The sequence below is a fragment of the Pelobates fuscus genome, chromosome 3, assembly GCF_036172605.1.
Source record: "Pelobates fuscus isolate aPelFus1 chromosome 3, aPelFus1.pri, whole genome shotgun sequence".
In the NCBI taxonomy this organism is placed as follows: domain Eukaryota; kingdom Metazoa; phylum Chordata; class Amphibia; order Anura; family Pelobatidae; genus Pelobates; species Pelobates fuscus.
Window position 1 is genome coordinate 316,590,638 of NC_086319.1, and position 13,142 is coordinate 316,603,779.

The 13,142-nt window shown below is 37.0% G+C and overlaps 1 protein-coding gene across 2 annotated transcripts in view; it reads left to right on the forward strand.

Moving 5' to 3' along the window:
• Positions 1–2,525: 2,525 nt before the first annotated feature.
• RHCG (Rh family C glycoprotein) overlaps positions 2,526–13,142 on the forward strand; it is a 75,131-nt gene continuing 64,514 nt past the window's right edge. The window contains exon 1 of one of the 2 annotated variants that reach the window (XM_063448892.1): positions 2,526–2,842. In XM_063448892.1, the coding sequence (XP_063304962.1) occupies positions 2,656–2,842 (187 nt within the window). In that variant the 5' untranslated portion in view covers positions 2,526–2,655. Of the gene's footprint in view, positions 2,843–11,658; positions 11,861–13,142 lie in introns of those variants that run through there. The other variant, XM_063448893.1, reaches the window with a different exon arrangement.

The following is a 13,142-nucleotide window of genomic DNA, read 5'->3' on the forward strand; positions in this document are numbered from 1 at the left end:
TCATTGAATATCAAGATTACAGTAAATAAACATCATTAATTGGATTAAGTGTTAAGTGGTTATGTCAATATCCACCCATCAATATTATTAATTGGCTCAAGAACTAAGTGGTTAGCTAGGTGTCCTCCCACCAGGAGGTGGCGTCATTCTAGACACGGGTGTGGATAGATGGTTCAAGCGCCATCTTACCCAGCACGAGGCTTACTCGGTGGGAAGGGGGGCTTGGGCGTCATTTTGGGTAGTTAGTGATGTCAGACTCGTGATCAGGCTCAGGGTTCTTTTTTATAAAAGAACATTTCATTAGTACAGCGTTCTCATGGCCTTGGCTATACTTTGTTGCATGTTACAGGAGCTCAATAATTCCGGGGTTAGTCATATCCTTCTAGAAAATACAGTCTCTATTCATTATGCTAAATGCTGTTAGGAAATTCTGTCATGTAATGTAGTTAAAATGGAGGATCTGTCATAAAAATAAGTTAAAATGGAGTTAGTACAAAAATTCAATACAGGTTTTTTAATAATTCTACATCAGTACAAGATGTTGCCCTGACAGAGATGCCCATAGAGGAGCGGTACAGTCTACATATCTCTGTAACGTGTTCACCACACAGAAAGAAGGACAACCCGAAAAAAGGGATACGAAACGTCCAGCGCAAGATAGAAAACGACACTCCTTCTGGAGTGAAGGAAAAACCGTCCAAATCAAACACTCGAACAACCGCAATCTATCAAAAAGAAATGAGGCACAACAAAAGTGTATGCTTCACTGAGAGTTGGTGCAGAGACAATTCTGTATTGTCTGGCCACTCTCAAAGAGAACTTGAAGCTAGATCCACGTCCCACCTCCCAGTCCCACTCCCTCCCCTGCACCCTTACAGACCCCATGTCTGTGCAACCCCCTGTCTCCCTGAACAGATTTCCTCTCTACCTCCCAGACCCTCTCACTCCATGCACTTCCTTCCTCCCTCTCCCTGCACAGTCCCCCCTTTCTTCACAGATCCCCTCTCTCTGTGCACAATCCCCCTCCCTCTCTGCACTGTCCCCCTCCCTCCCATGCACAGACCCCCTCTCTGCATGCACCCACAGACACCCTATTAGATACCATGTGTAGCTCCCCATTGGTCTTTAATTAGGGGTGTTATTGCCCTAGAGGACCAACAAGTGTAACATCCTTCCAGCTATTGTGTAGCACCCTGACTTTAGTGATGATTATGGTAAACAGTAAAAAATTAAACGGGGTCCATAGGTATATGACGCTTGATATGCTTCACTTAACTATTCCTCTTTATATCTAAGTTATTATGGGATTTGGTTTACGTCAGTTGACCCCTCTTTAACTACTACAACAGAAGTGCTATTGATGCAATAAGTGCATAGTCTCAGTTATTATTGACCTTGATCAACTTTTCATTGTAATGATAATGAATATACTTCATGAATGCTTTTCTGCACTCTAAAAATTTCAATAAAAAGAGGATTATATATATATATTATTTTAGAACTATAAAATTGCCAAAAAAAACTTACGTGACACACTAATCTTCTAAACCCAATTTATTACATTGTCATGGCACACTCATCTTCTAAGCCCGATCCTCTTCTGATGAAGAAATTGTCAATTCTCATAGAGAAGCAATGAAGACACATAGTGCCTGCACAGAATTTGCCAAAAAATTTAAAATCCATTGCTATTCATAGTAAAATCTTATTGAATGATTCTCTATGACAGTGGTTCCCAACCCAGTCCTCAAGTACCCCCTACCAGTCCAGGATTTAGGGATTACCCTGTTGTGTTTAAAGTGTTTTTTGTTTTTTTTCTAAAAACACCTTACACACAACAGAGTAATCCCTAAATCCTGGACTGGTAGGGGGTACCTGAGGACTGGGTTGGGAACCACTGCTCTATGAGAATAATTAGCTGTGTTCAGAGATATCATCATGCGGTGCGTGATGACATCAAAAGTGAAGACTTTTGAAAGATGAAAATAATCAAAAGGAAAACCCTCTTGCGGCTGTCTGTTTGACAGTCACTTGAGGCATTTGTTTGGACAAATGCAGAAATTTTCTTTCAAAAATTGCAATATTTAACATTGTCCAGGAAAAGGATTATCATTGATGCACCAAAGAATTACACAAAGAATAGGGGTTTAGTATTTAGAGTGTCCCTTTAAGCTCCTAAGTGCTATTTCACTTAGTGTCTCTTTCACATATTCTTAGCTGTAGACAGCAGGCAATGACACATTTGGGGTTTATTCACTAAACAGTATATTGTGCTGAACTGAAAGTTTAATTGCAAAATGTAGTGTCAAATTGGTCTCTAACTCATCTAGAGTCACTGTTTTGCTATTTCAGCCTGAATTGTGCAATTGAATTTCCTATGCACTTCAATTTGATGTTTACTAAATATGCCATATTGCCTTTCCTTTTGTTTCCCCTCCTTGAGAGGTGTGTGTGGTTCCGAAGGATAGTTACTGCAGACACACAGACACACCTCCTGAACTCCGCTATATAGAATGGAGCAATTTGTTTCAAATGTCACTGTGAAGCTTTGGAATTTTCATCACATTTACCTGTGAGACTAGAGCAGGGCTTAAAGGTGAATGCAGCCTGCATCTCAGTTTACATTGTCTTAGGAGCTAGTAGAAAGCAGCCAAGATGATGAAAAATACCTTAATGCGAATTAAACTACCTATAATTTGCTTCATATGGGAAATTGCTATGATCATTCTATTTGGAGTTTTTGTACGGTACAAGAAGGAAGCTGATCCTCACTGGGCAGCATTTTTGAAGCAAGAAAATCTAACAAGTGACATAGAAAATGACTTTTACTTCAGATATCCAAGTAAGTATATTTATTTGTCATGATTAACACACTGTACTAACACGCTGTATATGTCAAAATGTCACTTACACTTTCATATTTACTGAGAATAGAAATACTGTTTTAGAAGATCTTTATCTTGAAACTGCGCCAAACCACCTGCAGAATTCTTTATCTTTGTAGAATTTGTTACCGAACACTGGCCTTGATTTTACATTGTTAGATTAGCTCTGTGAATTATTTAATATTTTTGGATAGACTTTTAAAATGATTTAATATTATCAATATATACGCAGTATATATTTACAGTTTTTTAAGATTTTGATATCTTCTGATATATTGATTGTTTATATATATATATATATTTATATATATATATGATATATGTTTTTATATTTTAATGTGTTGAAAAGGTAATTTGAAAAGTTTTTTCAAAAATATCAAATAATTTGGAGTAACGAACTACGGTATATGTGATGTTTAGGGAGAAAAGACTTGTTAGGACTAAAGGTTTTGTCTATTAAAGGGATTTGTCCATCAGAGATAAAAGTAGACACATAGGAAAGTATCATATATATATATATATATATATATATAGACCCATAAGTGTATTTGCGATACATAGATTTTTTAAAACTATTATTTCATGTAGGTAAATAATGTTAACATTAAGAGAAAATAAAATGTTATTTTGGGGTTCCGTATACATTTATAAATCACATGACCTTTAGTTTTGTCGTGTGTTTTGATGTCTCCAGAGACCCTTAATTTAGTTTTTGTTCCATGATACACAGCTCACTTTTATCATATGGAATATCCTGCCTACCGCCATCAGACTCTCCCCTAGTCTTCAATCATTTAAGAAGTGCCTTAAAACCCACCTCTTTAGGGTTATGGCCTCCTAGAGTAACCTCTACCTCACATACCTGTCTCTTGCTCTCTCCTAAAGGGCAGCACTCTATTATCTCCTCCAGCTCTGCCTCACTCCACCTTATTTGATTGCTATTTCCTGTCCTGATATGTTTTATACTCCACCTCCTAGAGACTGTATGCTCCTTTGAGCCCACTTCAACCTATCGTTCCTGTAAGTTTGAGCATAGCAGACTGCTTGAGCATAGCAGAAAAGTTTGTTTAGACCAGAACACTTTGTCAAAAAAAAAATATATATATATATATATATATATATATATATATATATTGTTTTTTTCCGGTAAGACCGAACATCATGCATGTGGTGGTTTGACTTTTCAGAGTATTGACCACAAAAAAGGATTCTGGGAAATAATTCATATGAAAAAAAAGGGTGCAAAAATTGGCAAATCAATGTATTGTAAAAGATATATAATATAAATATTATAGTTCCATCTTCCTTGCACCCCAGCTTCAGTTTCCCAATATTTTAATGCTGGGTGCTAGACTGTGGTATATAATATAAATATTATGTATATATTTTGCGGTACACTGATAGGTCCATTTTCCTGGCATTTGGCTTACAGATCAAGTGAGAAAAAGTAATTAATAGATGGAAAAAGAAGAGGAGCAGTAAAAGTTTGTATATTTTATTTGTGACGTAGCTTCCATACTTTGGCTAAGTACCTCTGCCAGAGGTCTATGAGGACCTCTTCCACCGGACCAGGCTGCAGTGATTACAGCTCAGGAGACCTTCTCTAATGTGTGGGGGAAAAACAGAGACTATGGCATTTTCCCCACACATTAGACTGAATATACAGGGTAGAATGATTTTACGCAATGCCCTTACGCAGTGCGCCCAGTTATACCAGGTATCTGTGCTATACTGGGTGTTGCAATCTCCTATTGAAGTCAACAAAGAGTGTCCTACCTTCTCCCTGGGTTAGGAGTAGGTAACATTTGGCATTCCAGTGTATGGACTACATCACCCCTAATGCTTTGCCGGCACTACGGCATTATGAGAGATGTAGTCCATATAGCGTGCTTAAGGATTCCTACTCCTGACCTAGGGAGGACACTTTTTGTTGACTACAATATCAGACTGCAACACCCTGTATAGCACAGATACCTGGTATAACTGTACTGGTGCTAGAAGGAAGTCAGTTGCTTTGAAGTTTCAGATTCAGGAGGGGAGATCTTGGTTTATAGCATTATAGTCCCTCTGCATAGATGCACGAGATCAGAGCCCAGGAAGAGAAATGCATATTTGGAGGCAAGTGGCTAATGTGGAAACATTTCCTTGAAACACAAGCAAATCTGGTTGTTCTGGTATTCCGTATAAAACTTTTGTCACTCATTACAATGATAATAATACTAATCTCTTTTAAAGCACATGTATTAAAATGTGCATTATCAGCAAGTTAATGCAGAAAAAAACTTATTTTTTTTGTTTTTTATAAGCAACATGACCCATGATTATGTACATCATGGGCGATACTTTGTGTAATTCATTATTTCAATAGTACCATGCTACGGTAGCAGTAAATAGAGGAGGACTGGCTACTTTTGGCCCGGGGGCATAACCAGTGGATGGCCTTTTTTGCACAAAGCTAAAAAATCTCGGCATGGATCGTCCTGTATCTGACACATATAGATTGTACAGATGGAGGCTGCTGGAGTTGCGAGATGTTTTGTCATATGTCTATACATCATCCATCAGTTTAACCTGCACAGCATGAAGGAGCCTTCACAGAGAACAACCTCTGATCTCACTGACTCCATTACTACCAATGACAACACGCGTGTGTTATAAATGTTGTGTTCACTGTCAAATCTCTCCCTGTGGTTACTAGTAAACATTTCCAGCCATATCGCACTTATTTATTGTAGTCTGACGTTGTAGTGATGCATTGTAGTCTGTGTACAAAGACATTCCAACACACCTCCCACTATTCTATTTTTCGGGGATGGTTTGAGGCTGCAGCCCACAATCCCCTTTGCCTGTTCTCTAATGCACCCTGCACCCATTGTCAGCTCTCCCTTGGCAGTAATGCTGGGGTTTGTCAAATAGGTAGCTTTACTGCAGCTTCAACTGCTGGTATTTATTCATCTGAGCTCGGGTACATTGCTCCTGAGGATCATGGCTGTTATATATGTATGTGTTTATAAAATACATTTTATGAGGTTTTCATGACACTGGAAAAGCAAAGGGCTAGAAAGTAAAACAAATAAAACAGCTGGTATATTTAGTAAATTCCTCCCTACAATGTAAAGGACTGTGGAAGCTACAAACAATCCTGTGACAGATGACCTGTAGAAAGAAGTTGTTTATTTTTTAATGTTTTACAATAGTCTTACTGTGAAAATTATTTGATGTTTTATAGATTTGTTTTGTTCCTTTTGTTATAGCTGCTGGTTTGTCTGGTTTTCTTTAAATTGTACAAATATAGTTTGTTGGATAGATATTCCAAGAACGTCCAATACCCAAGTCAATAGTAATTGTTTGAAAAGCAGCAAGCAGATCACCATCTAGATAAAACTTGGGGATCACAATATTTAGATTCGTAATGGAATCAGCGTAGCTCTCTATGAAGAGAACTAAGTGAGTGGAAATCCTTCTTAATGGGAGCTTTTTCTATACATTGTCACAGCAACTGCAGTGCATGTTTTATAGAAAATGAGTTAGGGGGTGATTAGGATTAAGGTGGATTTATACGGTACCAACATTTAAACGGTGGTGGACTTTAACTCAGAACACAATCAACAAGGCAAAGTTACAGTCCGGTCCAGCCCAGTCAGGAGCATGTTCTCGGTCAGTTATGAATCTTGCTCTAGCATTCTTGTCTTGTGTTGGAAAATGATGCATAACATTGCAGAGTGAATTTCCAAACAACCGGGGCTCACAGCATCTACCCAAGTGACCAAAATGTTCCCTGGAGGTAGTATACATCTATACAAGTGACATAAAAATAGAATTTTTTTATTTGTATTTTTTTTTTTTTTTTTAATACTCGTAAAATGTGTATTCTGGGTAAAATACATTCTTATATTCCACTTCTTAATAGGCATAGCCATCAACAAAATAAAATGATACTACAGGTTTTTCCCTCTATTTACGGGTTAAGTATGTTGTTAGGAGTAACCTGGCACTGTTCCCCAGTAACAGGGCAAACCATTTAGCAATGGTTTGACTCTTATGTGGGTAGCTCTGGGTAAGCCTCTTCTGATGGCGACTTAATGAAATCAGACTTCTTGCCAGTCTTGGATTAACTGAGTGCTGTCAGTCAATGAGCGAAGGTTTGTTCTGTGCAAAATGCACCGAAATGACATTAGTCAGCCTGTAACTCTCATTCTGGGCTGATTTATGATAATGCCAGAAGAGTTACACCTGCAGCAGCAAAGCTAAATATATCAGTATGCACAGTGCTTCATTCTAAAACATTGTACATGCATACAGGCTGCAAGCACCATGACCACTTCAAATCACTGCTTGGAGTAACCCTTTAATTTAAAGGGACACCTTTTGTTGGTTTGTGATCATTTAAAAGTGCAAAAACAACTAAAAACAACAGTTACGTTTTCACCATTTACTTTTCAGTGGGTACTGCCTACAAGTGTCTCAGCCAATGTTTCCATTATTATTTCCAGGGAGCTGAGTATGTACATATTGTAGCACTTGGTGGCAATTCCATTGAATAGAGAGCTATAGTCTTTAATTATTCTTAACATGGGAAATAAATATGCCGAATACAATACTTACTGCTTAGACAACTTGCAGAGGTTCTCCTCAAAATCATGTTTTCCTGTGCTCCCTTGAAAAGGACACATGAAAGTAGCATACTTTTTTGGATGCGCTACTCCGCCCAATCACCTTTTATCTTTGTATATTTAGAATACAAACCAAATAAATTTTGGGTTGAGCACCAAACCCCTCCACTCAAAGTGCCCCTTTGGAGGTGAAAGCATACATTTAAGGAGTGTCTCTGAAGCAGTTTAAGCAGTAAATGTGTATATTCCAGGTTAAAGGGAACCCATCAACCCCTAAATCACTCATGCTATTTGGGAAGCGCATGAAATTTAATTTCTACATTGTGCTAGCAGGTTTGCTAGAAAATGTATAGTTTGGAAGAAAAACCTTTTTACCCCTAAAGGACGGAGGCAATTGTACACGTTCTGACCAAAACAAAACCTGGAATTTGAGCTGCATGTCTGTTTGATCATAATGTGCTACCACTTTCATATTAAGTGAACATCATTTTGTTAATTTTTATAATTTACCAGGATTCAGGGTTTGTGATTAGTGAGACAGAGGAGATGATTGCTGTGGGGGTAAGATGGACAGATAGATTTGGTTAAGAGATGAAAATGAACATTAACATAGAGTGATTCTTATAAATGCATCCTGTAAATTTTCCTCTGGCACCACGTCCACCAGATACAAGATACTTAGGAGGTATGATTGTATAGAGTTTTCTGTCTATAATATTATGTAATTAGACCCATCATGTTAGTTAGCACCAGTCCCAATAATCTCTTAATCTAGCCCCAGTTGGAGCACCAACCAGCAAACTCAATCACTGATTTGTTCTCCAGTGTCCTGATAATTCAAGAATCTGAAGGGTGGCAGTGGGACATCTCAGGGTTGGCCAAAGGTAGATGCCTACAGGGCTATCCACTAAAGTGAGAAATGCCAGGAATTTGGAGTGTTCTAAATAGCTCAGCTGGAAGCATTGTTGATTTGGAGAAAATTTCCAATTTGGTTAATTTGTCCTTAAATTTTAAATTCACTTAGAATTTCTGACAATTTCCACTTTAGTGAATTACCCTGCCATTTCTTGTGGAACTACACCTTATTACGATGCTTCGCCACAATTAAGGAAAAAAGTTTAATGAGAGGTGTAGTTCAAGAATAATATCTGAGGATCTACAATTGGTCATGCCTTTTCTAAATAAAGCTTTACTTGCCATCTTAGTCTGCTGGTTTATGAAAACATTATCTCAGTGGGGCTCAGGATGGAAGAAACAATGTTTACTTATGTTAAAAAGAAATACATTTGTACGGATGTACTAAATGACTGCTGGTGGGGGATTATATGCTAACAATAAAAATTTACACAGTAGCAGCATACCATGTTCACAAAGGTCAATATTATAATTGGGCTCATGTGTCCCACAGGTTTAGTGGTGGGGGGGAGCCAAGACTGGGGCTCCCTTGCAAAATCATAACGTGGAATTGCTAATTCGGCAATATACTAAGTAAATTACCACAGGGAGCACTTTAAGTCAACTCCACACTCAATCACACTCAGCCAAACACCCACACATTCAATCACACTCAGCTAGACCTGACACACCTGCACACTCAGCCAAACACCCACACAATCACACTTAGACAGCTCCACACACAATCACACTCAGTCAGACCTGACACACCAGCACACTCAGCCAAATCCCCACACAATCACACTCAGACAGCTCCAAACACAATCACAGTCAACCAGTCCTCACACACAATCACAACATTCAGCCAGTCCCATAAACAGCATCTGACTCAGCTAGCTCTCACACACAATTATATTCAGCCAGACCCTCCTACACAACCACACTCAGTCAACTCCACACATATATATCACACTTAGCCACCATGCACATCATACTCAGGTGTAATGCTTAGGGGGAGCCCCTGGTACACAGTATAACAGGGTGTGAGTAAAGATGTTTTAAAGTGCATATAGACATAGTAAATGATTTATTAGATTGCATAGTTTATTCCTAAAACAAGCTCTCCACTCCTGCATGTGTCATAATATGCACATAAACATAACCATTATATAATTAAGAACAAAAAAAAATCAACAATGTTAAACAGCCCTCATATGAGAAATGTAATTGCAATATGTAAATAATAGCTTACACAAACATTTAGCAAACAACCCAGTGTCCCTAATTTGTGCATCTGCTCTTGTTGATGCTGTGGGATTTGTTGCGATTATAGGTGAGGCTTCCCACTGTACATTGGGTCAACATTTGCTGGCTTACATTTAGCATACTCTAAATGGTATTATACTATATATGGACACCTGTACTAATTTATTGAGTTCAGATGCTTCGACCTCACTCATTGCAAACAGGTGCAGAAAACCCAACACATAACCATGGCTTCTCCATAGCCAAAACATTGGCAGTACAACGGGTCACATTGAAAAGATCTAAATGACTATAACCGTGGTCAATGGGTACCATCTTTTGCCACAAGTCAGTTCATGACATTTTTGATTTACTAAATCTGTCCTAGACTCCCAGTGCTATTTTTGTAAATGAAATCATCTAAAAGCATCAGCACAAATAGTCGACCACACATACGCACAGAGCAGGGACTTCTAGTGCTGATTTATGTAGCACGGAAAAATCTATTGCATCACTTACGACAGTGTTCCAAACAGCCTCTGGAAGCAACATCAGCACACAAACATTGCAGCAGGAGCTTATTAAAACGGGTTTCTATGACCGAACTTTTAAACAAAAAAAAATAAAAAAAAATCCAGATACTAAAATGAATGGGTTCTCCAAATGTAATGCAACTTTTAGGACATTAGTACATAACAGCCGTGAAAGTTCCAGCTTAATTGTGTAAACAAAACAAAAAGCAGTTTTATTGGAAAAAATACTAATAGTAAAGCACAAATGGGGTGGGCAGGTGCAAAATCATGGCTGAACATTTGGACACGAGCTTCACATCAAAATGTGTTATTATCAAGCATGCTACCACCAGACTCTGGAGTTAAGAGAAACTAGGGGTGAAGTAGTAAGAAAGAAGAGACACACAAGAATTAAGGGAGTTCATAGAAAACACATAAGGGGTGAGATGGTGCAGAGACAATTTTTTAAAATCCGGGGGGAGCGGGTACCAACAAACAATTACCCTGATTACATCTCAAGTTTCTCTCTATTATTTGTGTGAGGATGGATGTTTTTTCTTCTATTTCATATTTGTTGTGTCTGAGTCTTTATGGTTGTTTTTTTTTTTTTTTTATTTGTATTTATTTTATTGTCTGTTTTACTGGGTTCAAGAAAATTAAGACTTCAAATGTTTGTATTTTAACTTCAGTTTTACCAGCCTACTCCATAATAATATGATATTAGACGAACGGGGTTGGTAGGGTAAGCATTGTTATAATTGGAGGTTTGGGTAATCACTGATTCCCTGGAATTCATTTTGGGAAGGGAGTATCCCAAGAGGGCTTGGTGACTCCCTAGCTGACAAGTAAATATTCCTCTCCATCCCACAAGCCGCAGGAATAGGGGAAGGAGGAGGACCAATCGTCAGGCCATTACTAGCTTTCATTATCTTCCACCACATTTGGCTCCAGGAAGGAGATCAGTTTCGTAATTAGGACTTGATTACTTAAAATCTATATGGGAAGAACTTTTCATTTGCTATCTATCGTGTGTCAAGGGAAACATAATGGATATGTCACTCAAGCCTATACAATGATTGACAAAAAAAAACACAAAACAAATACAAGACATATCAATTTACAAACATCACAAAGCTTTTTTGACCTAATAGCTGCAATAAATAACAAAAAAACATCACAGAGTGCATTTCAAGTGATCTTAGAAAAAAAGTGAAGTTTCAGGTCAATACAAGACCTTTCAATTAATAAGCCTGTAGAACTTGTAGAACGAGTTGTATGCTCAGCTGAATAAAAAAAATAAAAAAAGTAAAATTAATTACACGTGTTTTATCATCTCCTCCCTTCTAAGTTAAGTTTTGGAAATGGACAAAATTCCATAAGTCACACCCTTAATATCCACCTATATATATATATATATGTAAAGACACAACAGCATTTGTAAGCAGTTTTCTTATATGTTTATATACGTAGATAACTGCCCCGTGTTGGATTTCCAAATAGTTTAGATAACTCAACTTTAAAAAAATGTCAAGAAACACTGATATGCGATGGAAACTACCATTGATATGCTTTGTGTGGCAGATTGCCATGATTGTTTTGTTTGGTGTATTTGTACGCTATGATGCTGAAGCAAGCCCATATTGGGACATTTACAAAAAAGAAAAAAAAATCATCAGTGACAGTGAAAATGAATATTACTTCAGATATCCAAGTAAGTACTTGTTTCTAAAGCAATAACTAGCATTTTCTAATTTATTTTGATTATTGTAGAACATGAATTAATGAGTTCTTAAGTAAATAAATTTAAAGTTGTCTATATTAATTTCAACTTAGCATTTGCAACATTTTAGCAGATTTAGTTTATGCACGGTTTAATTTCAAATTAATAGTGTGCTATGGCAGCAAAGTGTATGTAAAAAAAAAAAGCAAAAAGTATATTTACTAGAATTATTTACTAAATCCTGTTTATTTATCTAACTCTGACCCCAACACTGAGTTATTCACTAAACTGAGAATTGTGTAAAATTGAGAAGAGAATTAGAAATAGTTAAATTTACCTTTTTGGAGATTACAAGTGTGTTTGTTGATGTGCAAATGTGTTTCTCTTCCTGAATATCAATCAGTTCATTCTAATCTTCATAAGATGAATGACGTGTATTTTAAGAAATGTGATATGTTGATGTCATATATAGTATATAGTGTGTACTTTTGTATCACAAGAATTTCATCTTTTAGTTTATTTTTGTCAATGTAAAGTTTAGAGAACAATCTGTTGCAAATAAAGTAATTAGATTGCATTAACTATATATTGGCATATATCTGCTTGGGCCGCAGAGTTTTTAGTAAATCATGACTTGTCAGGAATTCATTGAAGATTTAAAGATTTAGCTGAATTAGGAAAATCTTTCTCAAATCACAATATTTAGGCAGCAGAAGCTAATTAGGAAAAAAATTATACTCCGCAATAGTCACAGCTTGACTGTTTCAGCCTGAATTTTGAAACTTGTTTTAAAATAAACTTGTGCATGGTGGAAAAATTTGGTTTGGCTAAAAAATTATTTTCTGAAAATTACGTAAGTAGCGGGTTGGCTAGTCCAAATATATTTATGAAAACAAATTGGGCAAAACAAATGCACATGGGAACAGGCCAATCGGTGTAATGCAAAATATATACATAAAACAAATATTATGTAAATATTTTGCAGTACACTGATAGGCCAAATAAAGATGATTGATGGGAAAAAGTTAATGGATGATGGTTAGGGGGCAGTCACTAAGCTGATTTTAGTATCAGATCTAGTGAGAAAAAAACATTAGAGGGGAAAAAGAGGAAAACAGTCAAAAAGATCTATATTTACACATTATTAATGCTCCTCATTTTTCCCCTTGATTGTTCATTTCTCACTTGACCTGTTAATACAATTACATTTCAGTGTCTGTCCCCTAGGTATTAATAATGTTCCCCCATCAATTATCTAATTTTTTCTCTCCAC